Raw genomic sequence first — 16,777 nt, forward strand, 5'->3', positions numbered from 1 at the left:
GCGTATATACGCAGGTTTGGTTCGTCAAAGTAGCGTATACAGTATGAGATATGATATTTGAGGTTGCAGTTGGATCTGGTTATTATTGCAGAGTTCTGTTGATGATTGTGTTGTTGACAGGGTGATTCAGAGATTGTTGATTGCAGTAATGATTGTTTTGTATTTATGGATCTAGTATGAAAATGTATGAAACGTGGTCCCTGGATGATCGTAGGCCGACACCTACGTACTGGTAAACATATTGGCAAGTACAAGAACCATGGGGTTGTAGCTCCCTTCCAGGATAAGCTGGAAAACGAGTGAAGGTTGGACCCTTCAGTAGGCCAACGCCTACGTACTAGTAAATGGATCGGCTAGTCAAAGAGCTAAGAGGGTGGTAGCCCTCTGCAGGTTGCAGCCTACGTACTGGTAAAGGGCTGCACCAGTACATTGTAAAAGAATTTTCTTATTAAAGGAAGAAAGAGACGAATTGCAGCAGGTGGTTTTCACCCACATTGGGTTTCCACCTTATATCATGGTGTTCATGTGTGCTTCTTATGTGTGATGATCTGTTTTGTTTTACTGCACCTGTTTACTGTTAATATGGTTAATAATGTTCTGATGCATTTACTGAAGATAATCTAACTGAATCATAAGATTACTGTATGTACGCTAGTTTCATTTAACACAGTTGCATATATACGCGGATATATTGAACTGAAGCCGCATATATGAATCTGAGTATGAAAATGAAAAAGTATCTGATTTGCTAATACTAATTCACCCCCCCCCCCTCTCAGTATTATTTCCAACAGACAAGAAGTGACCCATCATAGGAGGGCATTGATGGATCCCACATCTACGACACGGAATGGAGCGAATGATTTTGTAGAGGTGAAAACGATTTGATGATACAAGGTTCAAGGTGGCGGTCATGAAAGAATGAAGCGTGAAGGTATTGCAGTGGATGAGACACAAGCTGGGTAGGTGAATTCTCTGAGCGACTTCTCTTGAACATATCGGCGACAGTGAAATGGATTGGTAGCGTTAACCCCAAAAGTGGATGGTATGGTGGACCATTGGTGATATGACCGGTGAACGGAATAACCCAACCCGACTCAATCATGGTGATGGAGTGAAAGTGTCATGTTCAAGAGAGACCTGTTACCAATAAGGCTTCTTTAAGTTTTCTTCCCAATTTTCCCCAGTCATTTCTGACCAGTACCTCTTTATTTTTGTCAAGCTTGAGGATGATAACATATGCTTGTTCTATAATTTTCCCTTCGGGCAAACCCGTCATTATGTTTTAACGAGCTTAGTGACAGTGAAACTCGCTCTTGTCTGAATGGACAAGTTTGTCACTATCATTTTAACGAGTTTAATGGTAAGGATAACTCGGTCCTTTTCAATTTTAGAGAGTTTGAAAAGAGACGGAAAGGAAAACTCCAATATTCCTTTTTCGTAGTATAATCCCTTAAGTCCAAAAAATTATAAAACAATGCGAAAGGGATGACTTTTCGATAGTTTTAACAAGCCGAACAAGAAAAACGCTCGATCTTTTTATGTAATAATCCCTTAGCTCCAAAAAGATTAAAATCTAGAGGAGGGATGGCACTTCCAACCACTTTAACAAGTTGGAGAGGCCAATTGCTTGGAAATCTTTTCATGTTTTACAAGTCAGATGAAAAGAGCTTAAAGGAGACTCGTTTTTTAGGAACAAGTGATATTTCGGGTAGCAGCTGGTTCCAGGTGAGGGTTGGAACTTTCCAATCATGGCAATGTTAAGAAGATGGCTAACAAAATCACTCATCGCAGCTGTTCCTCAAAAGGGGTAAACAATCAAATGGAGGCGAATGATCGGCTAAAACAGAGTGGAGGTGATAGTAAGAACACGACCAAGGCTCAAAAGTTGATGATAATGCATTCACAATGGTTATTTACCAGAAGTGGGTTCATTTTTTAATGAGCTTAAAGTTTGGTGGAACATATGCTCATTTCTAGGTTTAATTTTTAACGAGCTTGAGCTTTGCGTAAAACTGCTCGTGCCAGTCGTATAATAAGGATGTCTCGTCGATAGGTTCATTTTTTAGGGAGCTTGCACCATTCGAAATTATGCTCCGACTCCTTTTATTATGTAAGCTAGGAATGACCAATCCTACAAGTTTAAAGGGTTAAGAACCTACAAAATAAGAAAATAAAAGGTCACTTTTAACTTTCATGCAAAAAGGTTTTCATGCCCCCAGGTATAGCGAAGTAGAGTTTCCAGGTTACCCTTCAATTTGCAAACAAAACACTTGCTCTGTCGAGAAAGGCATACCTAGGTTACCCTTCAATTTGCAGACAAAACACTCGCTCTGTCAGGAAAGGCATAACTTTTGACAGAGGTATCTTATTCTAGTCTAATCCCATTTTCCTAAACGGACGGGTGTGTCAGACTAGTCATATATCCTCCGCGGAAACCTACCCTATACCTAAAGTTTTCATGCCAAAGCAGACTAGGGTGCATGCCCCCTGGGTTTCAGTCACAACCACCGAATCACTCACGTTCATTAGGTGGATGGACTGGAGATTGATGAGACATTCCTTGCGAAAAAATACCTGTTAGGGATGGAATTTGACTATTAGCTATGTGTGAACCAGAGAATGAAAGCTGGTCTATGGGTTGGACCACTCTTCCTTCATGTGGAAAACACATCACCCGAAAGAGTGAGGAAACAATAGCTCCCATGCTATAAATGTAGTCACATCCAAGGAGTAGATTGTAATCTACAAGTCCTTGGACTACCATTATGTTCAGATAAACGGTTTTCCTTCTCAAATTTATAGGCAAATTTGGAAGGATCCCTAACAGTCAACTGGTTCCTTTGTCGAAGCTTGTCAGATATCGCATCTCAGGCAAAAGTGATGGCAAACCAAGCGCTTTCCAAGCAGTTGAGGAAAGGATACTCATAGAAGCCCCTTCATCTATGATGGTACCAACCATGAACATTTTGTAAGTTTGCACTATGATTTGGAATGGTACATTAGATGGTAAACGGGGTCTGCCTAGTAGATTCCAATCAAAGGAGACAACTAGGTTGCTTGGAGGTGGGACCAAATAAACGGCCGGATACATCTCTGATGAATTTCCTTCCTGTGGTAAAGGAATGGGTAGATTTCCCCCATGTTCATCGGAGTCTATGTTTATGAAAATAATTTGAACGGTGTCGTTCTCATTCTCTTTGGTGACTGTATCATCTGAAGGTAAATCCTCTGAAGACAAGATGGGGTCGACTGCCGTCTCGACCTGTTGACTTTGGTCCGATGTGGACTCAGAGGGTTTATCTTCAATGATAGGCGCTTCGACCGACAACAAAGGTGCGTCAGTCGGATTTTCAACTAGCAATTGACTCGGCAAGAGTTTCTTATATCCATGAGGGAGTCGCTGCAGTGATGCAGGACGGTTATCCAAGATTCTTTTCATTTCATCCAGGAAGGGACAGCGATGGATGGCATGATCACCTTCACATAGTCTGTAAGGAAATTTAGATTTTCCTTTCTGTCCGGTGACTTCGTTTTCACTAGTTGACGGTGTACTCTCAACATGATCGTCAGAGGTTAATGACACCGGATTGTGCAAGTGGGGAGACCAGTCCCTTAACATCCGTGGGATGCAAGGACAATCTCGATGATAGTGGTCCCCTTTGCAGATGACACATGGAGATTTAGGTTTGGATGGTGCAGTGTGTGGATTTTCACTAGACAATGTATGGTTGCCCCTTTTTTTCGTTGGCTCCTTCTTCTTCTTCTTCTTCTCCTCCCCTTTCTTCTTCTTCTCAGTTACTTGGTTTTTAGTTTTACTATCTTCACTAAGCGAAGAGGAAGAAGGAGAGGGAGAAGCAAATGAAGTAGAAGGTTGGGGGGTAACTCTCGTATCATCTAGTCGCTAATTTTATTACTCAGGAATCATGGTGCTTTGAATGACAAAGGTCAAGAAAAGCCATACTGGCAGGCCAATTGTCAGTCCTGGAAGGGACAATGTGTCCATATGAGGTGCACCAACATCTCCCCAAGAGGAGAAAGGACTAGGATTCCCCCCAAGGGGAAATCCTTGGTTGGTGGACTCCATTTTCTCAACCTAAGATCAATGAGGGAACAGTGACGTTATTCCGATTAAAATAAATTTTAGATGCTTTGACACAACTTACTTTTTCAATTTTTAAGAGTCGAGAAAAAGTTAAAGATGACTCTAGTCGCCTTCAATTTTTAATGAGCCTAAAGTGACAAGTGCTCATATGGACCTTTTCTTTTAAGGAGTATGAAAAGGAACAAAAGAGACTACTCTGGAAATCTAGACAGAGGGATTACCAAACCAATCACAAAACTACAAAGTACTTTTTACGATATGGCAGTCAATCTTCCCGAATGCTGTGTTCAATGCATTGTGATCGATAGGGCGGCAAACACAACTTCCTAAGGATAAATGATATAGCCTATTGTGGTCTCCCAATATATACTCGACGGTATGTGGGAGCACAAATCCGTATTGGCACTTGTCATCTCAAAGAGGAGGAATCACCCAACCTACGATGAAAGCGACAGTTACCAGGCTTTACGATGTCAGAATACGTCTCTAGCCTAGACTTAGATGTTGTGTGTTAGGTTCCAAAGTGTTTTTATGTTCATTGAATTTATTTTGCAGTTGATATTTCTTAAGAAGTTTTTGTTTAAGGTTCACCGCGTGATGTAGATATACAACTCCTATATATGCAATCTAAGATGATAAACAATCGTTTATTCTTCTTTTTGCAATGAAAATCCTAACTACTAAGGAAAGAGAAACAATATCCTTTCAACGTAGAGTAGAGAGCACACACTAGATGCACTGTCCTAAATCAAAATCAACAAGCAATCTAAATGCAAATGTACATGCATGTATTTGTTTTTTGCTTTCTTAATGTGTGAATGACAAAAGAATTCTAAGTACAAATCTGAATTATTCCTTCTTTCAAAGCGACAATACTAACGATTTTCTTTCCAAAAAATGAAAAGGAGACGACACTTTACGATTTTGAATTGAAAACTGCTTTCGACACTTGAAATACTATTAATTCAGATCAAATACAAGAGTAATAGTGTAATCGACTATCAAAAAGAGATGGAATCTTTCCTTTGACTGAAAACGACACTTGCGACACTTTCAAATCAAAAGACGACAGTTCGATTAAGCTACTATATTGTAAATGAGAACTGTGAATGGCGAAAAATACATAAAAACAATCACAAATCTGTGTACAATGGAGGCTCGATGATGCAAAGGAAGGGGGTTTCAACAGTGGTCTACTGATCACGAACAGCAAAACTCCTGAATAAAGCTAAAGATAGTGAAGAAAAAACCAAAATCTGGAGGCAGAAACAGTCTTATCTGATCATCACACCTATAACATAGGGAAATAGGGATGCATATCACCTACTGCACACGGGAGGTGTGATGCATCTAGATTGCCAAGAAGAGAAGGTGCGATGGTCCAGGGATGAGACTTAACTTGGTTTTTGTTCACAGTTTGCAGCTTAGATCAGGGATTTAGGCCAAGCTAATGATAGTCAGTAAATACAAAGTATAGGGGCTGATCTAATGAGGTTACTTGAGCTACCTCTAGGGCAATTAGGATGTTTGAAAGTCAATTGTTCAGTTCATAAACAAACCTAGATATTGACAGAAGCAACGTTGATCTACTTTGCACTTGAATAGAAAATGTAGTTCGAAGGCTAGATGGATCAACTTCAGGCTCCGTCTGTGGTTTATGAATCAAAAAAATAGAGACAAGAAATCAAACTAATCGCTCCCCAGTGGAGTTGCCATTTTGTTACCAGGAAAACTAGTGTCTATTCAGAACTGCTAGTCCCACTAAGACGGGTAGCTATCTTAGAAACAAACAAACTAAAGTCACTTGTTTTTCCTTTACGAGAGAGAGATGAGAAAGAAGCAGAGAGTACCAACCTCAGTCTTTCGCTTGGCTCCTTGCTTGTTTCCTTTCCCCTTTGACAGAATCTCACCACTGCTTCCTTACTTGTTCCACTTCAAAGAGCACCTGTAGAGTCACAGCAGCATAATACCATCAAAGCATAGAGATCTATCACTGTAAACAATATAGGATCAGATATATATTGACCATACAAATGCATATATCAACACAATATTCAGAGATACACAAGAATATGGAGGAAAACTCAAATAGCTTTATTGATAAAAGTAGTAGAAGAGAGGATTACAACCACTTGGCTTGACCCAGCACCATCCTCCCAGCTCGAAAGCCCTCTTCACCTCATAAAAAGAAAGATAACCCAACAATGTCTTCAAAGAGAAACCAGCAACACCTCTTTGCAAATTACCAAATTCCAACCTTTGGATCTCTGGGATGAGGGATCCATATATAGATATTTGCAGGGGGTGAGTCATCTTCTGGGATTTTGATTTGTGTCATCTCTCTGGTAGTTCTTGGTTCCACTTGGAGATTTTATGATCTCTTACTCATCCTTGGGCGAATTCAGGGAGGCAAGTGTCAAATGAACAGTTTCTAGAAGATTCTTAGGGTCTCCACCTAGCAAATTGATTGTGCCATTTTCTGTTCTCACTCATCGCAACCTACGAAAGGGCTTTCCAGTATGCATCGCACTTTTTGCATGTGGCAGGTGAGATGCATCACACCCTTTGCTCTGGGCAGTCTGTATGGTCCTGTTTTGACCAGTTTTGAGTGGATTTTCATGGAGAACTTCTAGGAGATGATGTAATCAGCTGACCTTGCTCCTTTAGGGTATGAAACAACACTTTTAGGGACTTATAAGCCCTTGTTTTATGTACATATGTGATTGGGGTTGCAGTGCCCAAATATGTCTATAACACCTAGGGAAACTTTGCTAGCCATAGTTTTTGAATTCCCACCATGCAAAGAAAGAGGCAACCAGGTTGGATGAGAGTTTTTTCACTTTGATTTTGGGTGGATATACATGCATTACCCTATTGCTAGTAGTCTCAATGCAGAAAAATCTCAAACAATTGATCCAATAATAGGTCCCATCTTCCCATATTTTCCTTTGGAGTTCAAAGGACTATTTCCATGAAAAAGATAGGGCTCATCTAGAATTCTAGTAGGACTACTTATCTTCATTATTTCCAAACCATTTAGTATAGCATTAACATTGGTATTATCATATAGAGGACTTGTCGGCCCAGCTTGGATTTGGACCAGCTTCACCCCAACTTGGATCTGGACCAGCTTCGCCCCAACTAAAGTGTTGGAAACAAAGTCTCGATAAAAAGACATCCAATCCCCTTGCCTTACTAGACATATCAACATCCTCTAATGCAAATTGGCCATTGATATAGGCACTATAAATTAACAGATATATAGCTCAGCTACCAATATCATAGAAATGCATCCGAACAAAATATGTGAGAATAGAATCCACACTAAAAGTCCAAGAAATGTTGAAATTTTGGGTTTACAAGAGCATTGTATTTGATAAAGTTGGGATTAATAGAAGCACTCTTAGTAGTAGTTTTCATCTTCAAATACTTTTGAACAATCTCCCAAACTCTTCACAAAGTATCATTCCTAGAATCAATCTTAGTTCCTCCCTGAGAGTGCATAGCCATCCACAAGAGGCTGAATAGACAGAGCCCTCTTTGGTATCAACCCATTAGGGGCTGAGACAACCTCAATGGAATTGAAAAATGCGAGAGACCTTTGCCTTTTCCAACATTCTTCCATATTGAAATAACATGGAAACCCTAGAACTAGGTGTGGAGATCCATGAAGAAATAATTAGAAATGGGTTTCTGTATGATGTGGTTGTAGCAAATTCCCTCATACACATGTATGAAAAATGTGGAAGTATATGGAAGGCACGTGAATTTTTTTTAAAATACATCAACAAAATGTTGTCTCACAGACAACCATGCTTTCAGGATATGCACATAATCGACTCATTGATGAAGCCCTAAAGTTCTTTAAGGAAATGCCTCAACAGAATGTGGTCTCACGGAATTCCATGATTGCAGGATTTACACAGAATGGGCATTGTAAGGAAGCTTGAAGCTATTTTTTGAAATGAAATTGATGGGCATAAGAGCCAATTCAAAAACATTTGTTATTCTTCTTCCAGCTTGTGTTGGCTTGGAGCAGGGTATGGAAATCCATCAAGAAATAATTCAAAGTGGATTTAAATTTCAATGTTGTGGTGATGACTGCACTTTTTTATATGTGTGATAGGAAATTCATGGTAATTATTAGGAAAAATGCATCATAGAGACCTCAGGTCGTGGAATGTGTTAGCACTCAGAACGAACCTCAAGGCTGAGAAGAGGCAATTCTGAGGTAACCACAGACCAAGCTTTCGATCTAGCATCTATCCCTGCCAAAACAGAGAGGGCTCTCTCTTTGCCAACAAAACGTGGTTGCGATAACTGAATCTTAGGCTAGCTATGAAGTACGGGGATTTGATTGAAGGTTGGGGGTCGAAAACAGAAAGAGAAGGGATCATTGGGCTATGGAATCGAGGCTAGCTTCTGCCAGAAAACTTGGGGCAAAGTAAGTGCAATGTTCAGCCAGATAAAAGATTGCAAATGCGAGAAGAATAGGGGAGAAAGCCCACTACCCTACGGGCATCAATCATGGGATGGATCTACAGTAGAAGCATTATAAGATAGAGAAACATAGGGTTACTCAATAGAGAATCTAACAGAGGATGGATTCTGCAAAGCCAACAACTACATTTAACAACAAAATCATTGTGAAAGGAGCATCATGTGTAGATGAGTTCCTAACACATCTCTTAGATAATGTTGTAACAAGAAATAGTAAAAAAAACAAATTATGTAAGTGAGTCTACAGGAAAAACATACTGAACATTAAACACCATGATGGATCCCAGATCTAAAGGGCAGAAACTGCTTCATTGAAATAATATTCAAGAAAAACTTTACACAGTTCCCAGTAGCCTTTTTCTGCTCCAAAAATCGAGCCCTTACATCTTCAAAAATCACCCTATATATACCCTATTACATATTAATTATGAATTCCTAAACCTAGGAATCAAAAATAATTAAAATAGAAAAAACAAACAACTAAATAAGTTTTTATGCAGTCAAATAAAATAAATCAAACTTATAAATAATTTAATTAGATCTCATCAAAATAGATTTGATGCAATATCTTGAACTCGAACTGCTGAAGGTGTCATCGCTGGAAATCTAGAAGGTTTTAACAGTTGTTGATTTCAAGCCTACAAATTCTACCACCTATCCATTGGAATATTTGAACACTACCATCTATCGCCTTCAAAAACTTAGCGTTGCTGATTTCATGGTTGAGACACTTGCCATCTGTAATATGTGTTTATTTGTTGGGCTGCACGGGTGTGGTAGTTGTAACCATCAATCAAATGGTTGGTGTTTGATGAGTGGTGAACAATGGGAAAATAGATGAAGAATCGCTCATCATTTGCAACAAGTAGATTCAATGTCATGCAATGTTTCTGTCCATCAAAGAACTCGATTAGAGGGAGTTAACATCATTGAGTAGTGAATGGTTTGAATGGGTAGTGAGAGTCATTCAAGCCATAGTCACCACTAAGGTCATATGTTGCCAAGCCTCCTTATCATTCACATGTAGCTGTTAAATGATCAATCTGATCATAAAGGAAGCATTTGTCTTGTTTCTTAGGTGTAAACACTAAGCGTAGGGCCATACTCCAGAAGTGCAGCACCACTTCTGAATGCGTAGTGCCACCTCCTTAGATTGGCTTGGTTTGATGTTTATGTGTTGTGGTTGCACAGGAGCTGAGATGGGCCTTCAACAATACTAATACCCTTATTAGTTTCAATAGTTGCTTCAGAACTAGACCGCAACTTATTCAGTTTGCCTCCTTTTGATTTTTCCCACCCTCAATAACAGACCATGGATCTATCACATTGCCAAGGGATTTACTCATTTTATGACCCCTCTCATCCAAAACAAATTCATGTGTTAAAACACTCTTGTATGGTGCCCATCCTGTAGTTGCGATGCTAGTTAACAAGGAGCTCTGAAACCAGCCTCTATGTTCCTCACTTCCTTCCAAATATAAATCAGAAGGACAAAACAACCCCTCTCTTCCTTTCACAACAACAGCCCATGAAGTCCCAGAATCAAACCAAACATCCATTGTGTCAATGCCTTTTTTATATTTTCCTGCTTCACCATGATATTTTCAGGGAGAAGTTCCTTACTGTTCATGTACCACCATGCATCACTACTCTTTTGTTCTCTATCGTGAGATACACCAATCATATCGGCTATCTATCATGGATGTTATTTGGTTCTCGCCCTAAGGTGGAATCCATTTTACTTGTTTGATTGCATGCAGAGTAGCTTGCCGAAATGCCTCCACAGAGGCAAACCACTGTTCTGTTGCTCTAAATATTGTAGGCTTTTTAGTACTCCTGTCACAAGGATATTTATGTTCTGCAATACTCAAGAGCCGAACCAAGAAATGTTCCCTTAACTTGAAGATTGACTCTCCACTTAGACTGTAAAGTGGAAATGAGACCTTCTGCCACTACAAGAAACTGGTTCCTTTGTCCATTTTTCAGGGCAAAAATAAGATTGCTTTGATATCTACCAGTGGTAGAAATAATCTCTTCTGCTTCATGTACATATGGATGTACCTCAACCACTGCATAACAAATTTGTTCATTCACTGCTACATCAACATTTCCAAGAATTTTCCATGGAGTTGTAGTCTAGATAGCCAAGCCCACATTTGAAAAAAGATATTTCAAAATATTAGGGAAAGTATTAGGCAGATTAACCAACTTGAAAACAACATAAACACTTTTTGATGTATGTCCCTTAGGGTACTCCAATTAGCTTCAGCAAGTGCAGTCCGTGAGGAAAGACTCCAATGAACTGGTTTCCGACCTCTATATATGTGGCCTAGAAGAACCATTTGGCCATACACTTCAATCTGTGTAGCTTCATATTCTGGTGCAAGTGTCAGATAAGGATTCTCCCAATCTCCCCAGACACCATATCTCTTAAATGATCTCCTCTGAAGATTGACAGTTTCCTTAGCAAATTCAACAGCTTTATTTCTTAGTTTCAATGGAGATAGGTCCTTCCTTGCCTCTGAATTCATAGACTGCAAAACTTTCAACTCAATAGGTAGACCATGACAGTCCCAACTAGGCACATGTTTTACCTTGTAATCTTGAATAAGCTTATATCGGTTGATAAAATCTTTTAGTATCTTATTTAAGACATGGCCAATATGCAATTACCCATTAGCATAAGGTGGTCCATCATGGAGAGTGAAATATTCCCCGTTATTCCTAATTAGAAGCCTCTTCAGCACTTTTTCCTCATCCCATAATTTATGTATTTCTGGCTCACGTACTATAGAATTTGCTCTGAGGCTGAAACTTGTCTGAGGTAGATCCACAATATGCTTATATTGACTATCATCTTGAGTGTTACCTTTTGATGTTTTCTTTGATGCAAGAATCGGCCCCACTGCCTTTCATTTTGAGTCCAACCCGCACTCTCCATTTGATTAGGTTGAGAATGGCCTCCCTATAACAAAGAATGAAAATGGTGAAACCTGAAGAAATTGTTTTCCACAACATCTCCTCTCATGACCGAGCTATCTCAGCTGGATAAATCTCCCAGTAGCTACATTTTTATATTTCGATGGAACCTTCTTCAAATTGACATTTGGCATTTTGATGTCCAACCCCTATTGCCTTCCAATGCTAGGTGTCTCTCCTTGATGGATGTAACCTTGGGGATGGCCCTACGCACAGCGCCAAAGGGCTATGCACAGCGCTCATGGTTTTTTTTTTAAAGCTACCAAACACTCACTTGTTCCTGTATAATGGAGACAACCAGAATATTTCTTGGCAGATTTAATGAATTCCATTGAGACTAAAACATTCGACATATCAGCATGCTATATTTTGAGGGAGAAAAAGTGAAATGAAAGGTAGAAAAACCATATGACCACAATTTTGATTCCTCCCAACACTCACTTCATACAAATTTACACCTTTAACACAAATGAATAAAACAAGGCATCTGGATTTGAAATGTTTCTACAATGTGCTTGCAGGCAACCATTGAGCAATGAATCAAAAGTTATACGCTCACCAACCACCGCCAAACTTGAAGATACCACCTCTGTTAATGAAATACCAGAGAAGGCAAGAGAGTATTGAACACCTAAAGAAGCATTGAATTGTTCAACCCACATCCCCATGCTAACATCTTCCATCTTGAAAAGCCTCAAAGTGTGATTAGCATGTTGAGATACAACAAAATTTGCTACGTCATTTGAAATGATATATCTTGGTCCATTTGCATAAGTGGGGTACTCTTCTTCTAGCCATTCCTCATATGTTACAGCCTATTTTCCAACATGGAGTGGCCTATGGAAAAGATTAAGGTTACCCATATACAAGCCATGTACATGGGGAGTTCTTTTGATTTCCTTCAATACAGTATCCACTCTCATGAAGGTATCACCATCACATTTCATAACGTATTTTGCAGAAATATTTGGAACCCCATATTCACAAATTGCAACAGTCTTCATCACTACAAGTTCATAATGGTCCATAAATGGAACAATAATAATATCTCCATAAAAATCTGCTTCATTCTTTAGCTGCACATTGACCTCCTTCCTTGCATTCAAGGCAACAAAGAAATGGGCCACAACTTTTGACGATCTAATCAATTGAGATTGCATCCATGTCTTCCTCACAGCCATGCGCTCTGCAAAGTGATTACTTGCATAAAGGACCCCAATGAGGAGATCTATGGGACCCTCTGGCAAAGGGGGAGCTTTCCATTTGTTTGACATGTCAATTATTCTTTGAGTTGAGAAGCTTGGAAGAGATGTAGGTAAGGATGACAACAAAGACTGAATGAACATCTATGTCACCATTTATCGATAAGCCAGTTGCATCAGTGCCAATCTTGTTGGAACAAACTATTGTCGAGTCATAAATGTTTGAATAGTTGAACCTCCCCAAGATTCATACCTATAAATCTCCAAGTAATTCCTCTCTAGAACCATGAGACCAGAAGCTGTAAACTTTTCACCAGCAATATCACTGTCAGCAATGTACAGTGCCCTATGCCACGAATTGGAAATAGGTTCTCAATTACCAAGAACTGCATCTCCTTTTCCTCAAGATCATGAACTGCTACACTGGGAGATCTTCGAGTCAATCATTCATTCGGTCATATCTTCTGATCCAGAAGCCAGTTTTGGGAGTGTGATATACCGTTGGAAAACTCTTTCCGAGCTTCTTTTGATGGACATGCTTATGAAATGTTTTGCAATGAAGCTCATGTGAAAAAACATATTTGAAAACCATACATAGTAAAAGCCCATTTTGATCATTGGTGACAGGCTGCAAAGGCTGGAACTAATAGAATGCAATGATTATAGGTTATACACATAATAGACTTGTTCAGGAAGCCCTGGAACTCTTTAAGGAAATGCCTAATGTGAATGTAGTCTCATGGAATGCATTGATAACATAATTTGCATAGAATGGGCATGGTGCAGAAGCCTTGGATCTTTTTCAACAAATGCAGTCAATAGGTATGAAGCCAGACTCAAAAAAATTGTTAGTATTCTTCTAGTATGTGTCAATTTAGAAGCTTTGGAAAAGGGTAGGTAGATCCATGATAAAATAAGTAGAAATGGATTCATGTTTGATGTCATGGGGGTGCATTCCTTGATAGAAACGTATGAAAAATGTGGGTGCATTCATAAGAAAGTTGAATTATTTGAGAAAATGCCTCAACAAGATATAGTCTCATGGAATGCAATCATTGTAGGATACACAATGCATGACTAGAGCAAGGCGGCCCTAAAACTCTTTGAAAAAATGAACCATTATGGGATGAACCTAAATCATGTGACCTTAGCATTTTATCTGCATACAACCATGAAAATTTAGTTCATGAAGGCTATAAATATTTTTACTGCATGAGAGAACATTATCAGATGACACTTGCGATGGAGACATTCTTGGTTGAATTATCTGTTTGTATGAAGCACACGACTTTATAAATAAAATGTTAATAAAATGTGATGCAATTATATGGAGTTGTTTGCTCAGTTTGTGTAAACTACATAATAATATGAACCTAGCAGAATGCATGGGAAAATGTCTTTCTGAGCTAGACCCTAACAATCTGGCTTCCATGCTTCTCTCAAATATTTATGTTACAAATGGCAGTTGGATTACATGGAAAGGGTACAAAAAATTATGAAAGTTAGAGGCATAAAAAGACTCCTTGGTGCAGTTGGATTAAGATCAATAAAAAAATACATGTTTTCCTTACAGAAAATAGATAACATGCACAAAATGAGGAAATCTATTCAATTTTATCATGAGAGATGAAGATGGATAGGTGTCTTCCTAACAAGAGGTTTGTACTAAATGCTATGAAGGAGGATAAGGAGGAATATTTTTGCTACAATAGTGAGAATCTTGCCACTTCATTTGGTTTGTTAAACACATCTCCTAGAACAACCATTCGAATTGTCAAGAACCTCTAAGTATGTGGTGATTTTCACTCTGCACCCAAGTTCATTTCCAAGATTGTTTCCCACAAAATCCTTGTGAGGTTACCATCATTTCAAGGATGGAGATTGTCCATGTGACAATTATTCGTGATGCTAAGTGGAGCAAGATATAAGCATAAGCTTGAATTATATCCTTGTATGAAGAAATTAACTATACAAGGTAATGTTTGGATATCTGGTGTGTGATGTTTTTCTTTGATTGGCAGAATCAGTATGTGGATTAACTATTGAAAGTCGTTGCCTACATCTATTAATGGCACATATCTTCCTAACCATTTAGCAGGATGATGATTGTTTAGATGCCATATTTATCGATCTCTAAAATCTTTTCTAGACAAGAGGCTTGAGTGTAATGTGAACCTCTCAAGCCATATCGATAAATAGGAACATGAACATGGAACAAACCCTGAACAAGGGATATGCAAAGAGAAAATTGGGGTTCCTAGTACACCTGAAATTTCTGTTGAAGCTTGAGCTTTTCCATATTAAAATCAAATCAGATTTTCTGCAAAGTTTCTTCTATTTCCATATGGCTTACATTTGACTCTTTGAAGTGGTTGTATGAGCTAAATGAACCATGTTACTATATTAATGACTCAATCAGTCGATCTCTCCATCCAAGAATTGTCAATTTTTGTTTTTACATATATGAGAATTTCTGCATACGAATGAGAATGTCACTACAATTGGGAATGTCATTATTTTTTCACTTTGAATGAGAATGTCACGGGTCATAGGAGTCAACGGGTCTAGTGAGGAGGAGAACTAGGAGCCACTAACTGTGGGAGGGTGGACGAGATTCCAGACTAAAGAGGAGGTGCGTACCTCTATACTACAGTCACGTCTGGGAGAGACAAAGGGAGTCTACTGTGCAGAGGAGTGTAAGGGGACCAAAGTAACAAGGAGTCAAGGTCAAGTGTTAATAATGCGAGGAACTAGTGTGTAGGCCGAGTCAAACCAGTAGGAGCGCTATTGTAAACTGTGATATGGAGAGGTGTCCATTCCTCCTTCAAAGCTTGTCACGAGTTTGATATATGGATTCAGTTATGGTATGGAAGGTGAGGTCAATTAGGAGGAGTCGACTATGGAGAGGTGCAGATACCAACAGCCCAACCAGAGTGCTAAGGTTGTGGGAGTTTAGGCCAATCGTGCTCTAGTATGGACTATGCAAGTATAATTTATGGAAGGGTAGAGTATGGGAAATGACACCCAGTGGTAAGGGGTTGAGTGTGGTATATGTTGGTATAGTTTGAGTGGGAGGATGTATTTGGTTTGTATGAGAAACCATTGGGGAAGCACAGGTGTATAGGACAAAAGAAACACATACAAACACATTCAAATGCATACAAGATGCAAAGAATGGAGCCATGGAAGAGGTGTCAGTTCTGCAAAATAGGAAGAAAAAGAGGGAGTTACAAGGGTAGAAAATCTAAAATGGAGATGGTTTTGATACCATGTCAGGCCAGGAGGTAACTCCTCAAATTAATTGTGGATTGCATCAATACTGATCATGAATATATACATGGAGGGAGAGACTCTTGGGCTTCATCTCCCAGTGTCTCTTCATTTCCTATTCTCCTTATTTTATATTTACACTATTTTACACAAATTCACTAATCCCAAAGATTAGGTGTCAACACAATCAATCACAAAAGCATTCCTTAAATAGAAAACTCACTAATTTTAACCATTCGAATTTCCTTTAATAGAAGGAATGAAGGCACAAGTTTAATCATTTTTTTGGTGAGCATGAGTTGGTAGGACCAAGAAATAGGAAGCACAAGTTTGTGCGTGGAGCTTATGAGAGGAAGAGTGTGTAAGAGAAGCTTGTGCATAGGTTGGTAGAGGGCAGTATAGATCAATAATCTTGCAAGGATTTCAAGCTTATATCAAGCAAGAAAGACAAGTGTGTATTTCATATTGAAATACCTGTATTTTGTAAGAGATCAATTACTCATTTTTTGTTATCAATAAATTTTTCATCAAGAAAAGGGTTTTTCCTAGTGGGGTTCCCTACTAAAAAACAATTGTGTCTTGAATTATGTGACCACGTTTTATTTTTGTTCCTAATTCTGTTGCGAATTGAGTAGAGAAATTTTTTGTTTGTAAGAAAATAAAGTGTTTTTCAGTTTGTTCTTATCAATAGATCTGAATTTCATGGAAATTCTACATCAAA

At 38.9% G+C, this 16,777-nt stretch overlaps 1 protein-coding gene and 1 pseudogene across 1 annotated transcript; both read right to left on the reverse strand.

The window, feature by feature from the left end:
- Positions 1-10,456: 10,456 nt before the first annotated feature.
- On the reverse strand, positions 10,457-12,267 carry LOC149251234 (isoleucine--tRNA ligase, chloroplastic/mitochondrial pseudogene; annotated as a pseudogene).
- Positions 12,268-12,399: 132 nt separating this feature from the next.
- LOC149251235 (hydroxyproline O-galactosyltransferase GALT4-like) lies at positions 12,400-12,858 on the reverse strand. Its single transcript, XM_089453826.1, has one exon. The coding sequence runs from the start codon at positions 12,856-12,858 to the stop codon at positions 12,400-12,402; it is 459 nt and encodes a 152-aa protein (XP_089309952.1).
- Between the last annotated feature and the right edge of the window lie 3,919 nt (positions 12,859-16,777).

The sequence above is a fragment of the Pinus tabuliformis genome, chromosome 7 (assembly GCF_031772625.1).
Source record: "Pinus tabuliformis cultivar Carrire ecotype Pingquan chromosome 7, CPIR1, whole genome shotgun sequence".
In the NCBI taxonomy this organism is placed as follows: domain Eukaryota; kingdom Viridiplantae; phylum Streptophyta; class Pinopsida; order Pinales; family Pinaceae; genus Pinus; species Pinus tabuliformis.

Coding starts and splice junctions, on each gene's coding strand:
- LOC149251235 (XM_089453826.1), bottom strand. CDS start 12,858: ATGTCAAACAAATGGAAAGCTCCCCCTTTGCCAGAGGGTCCCATAGAT.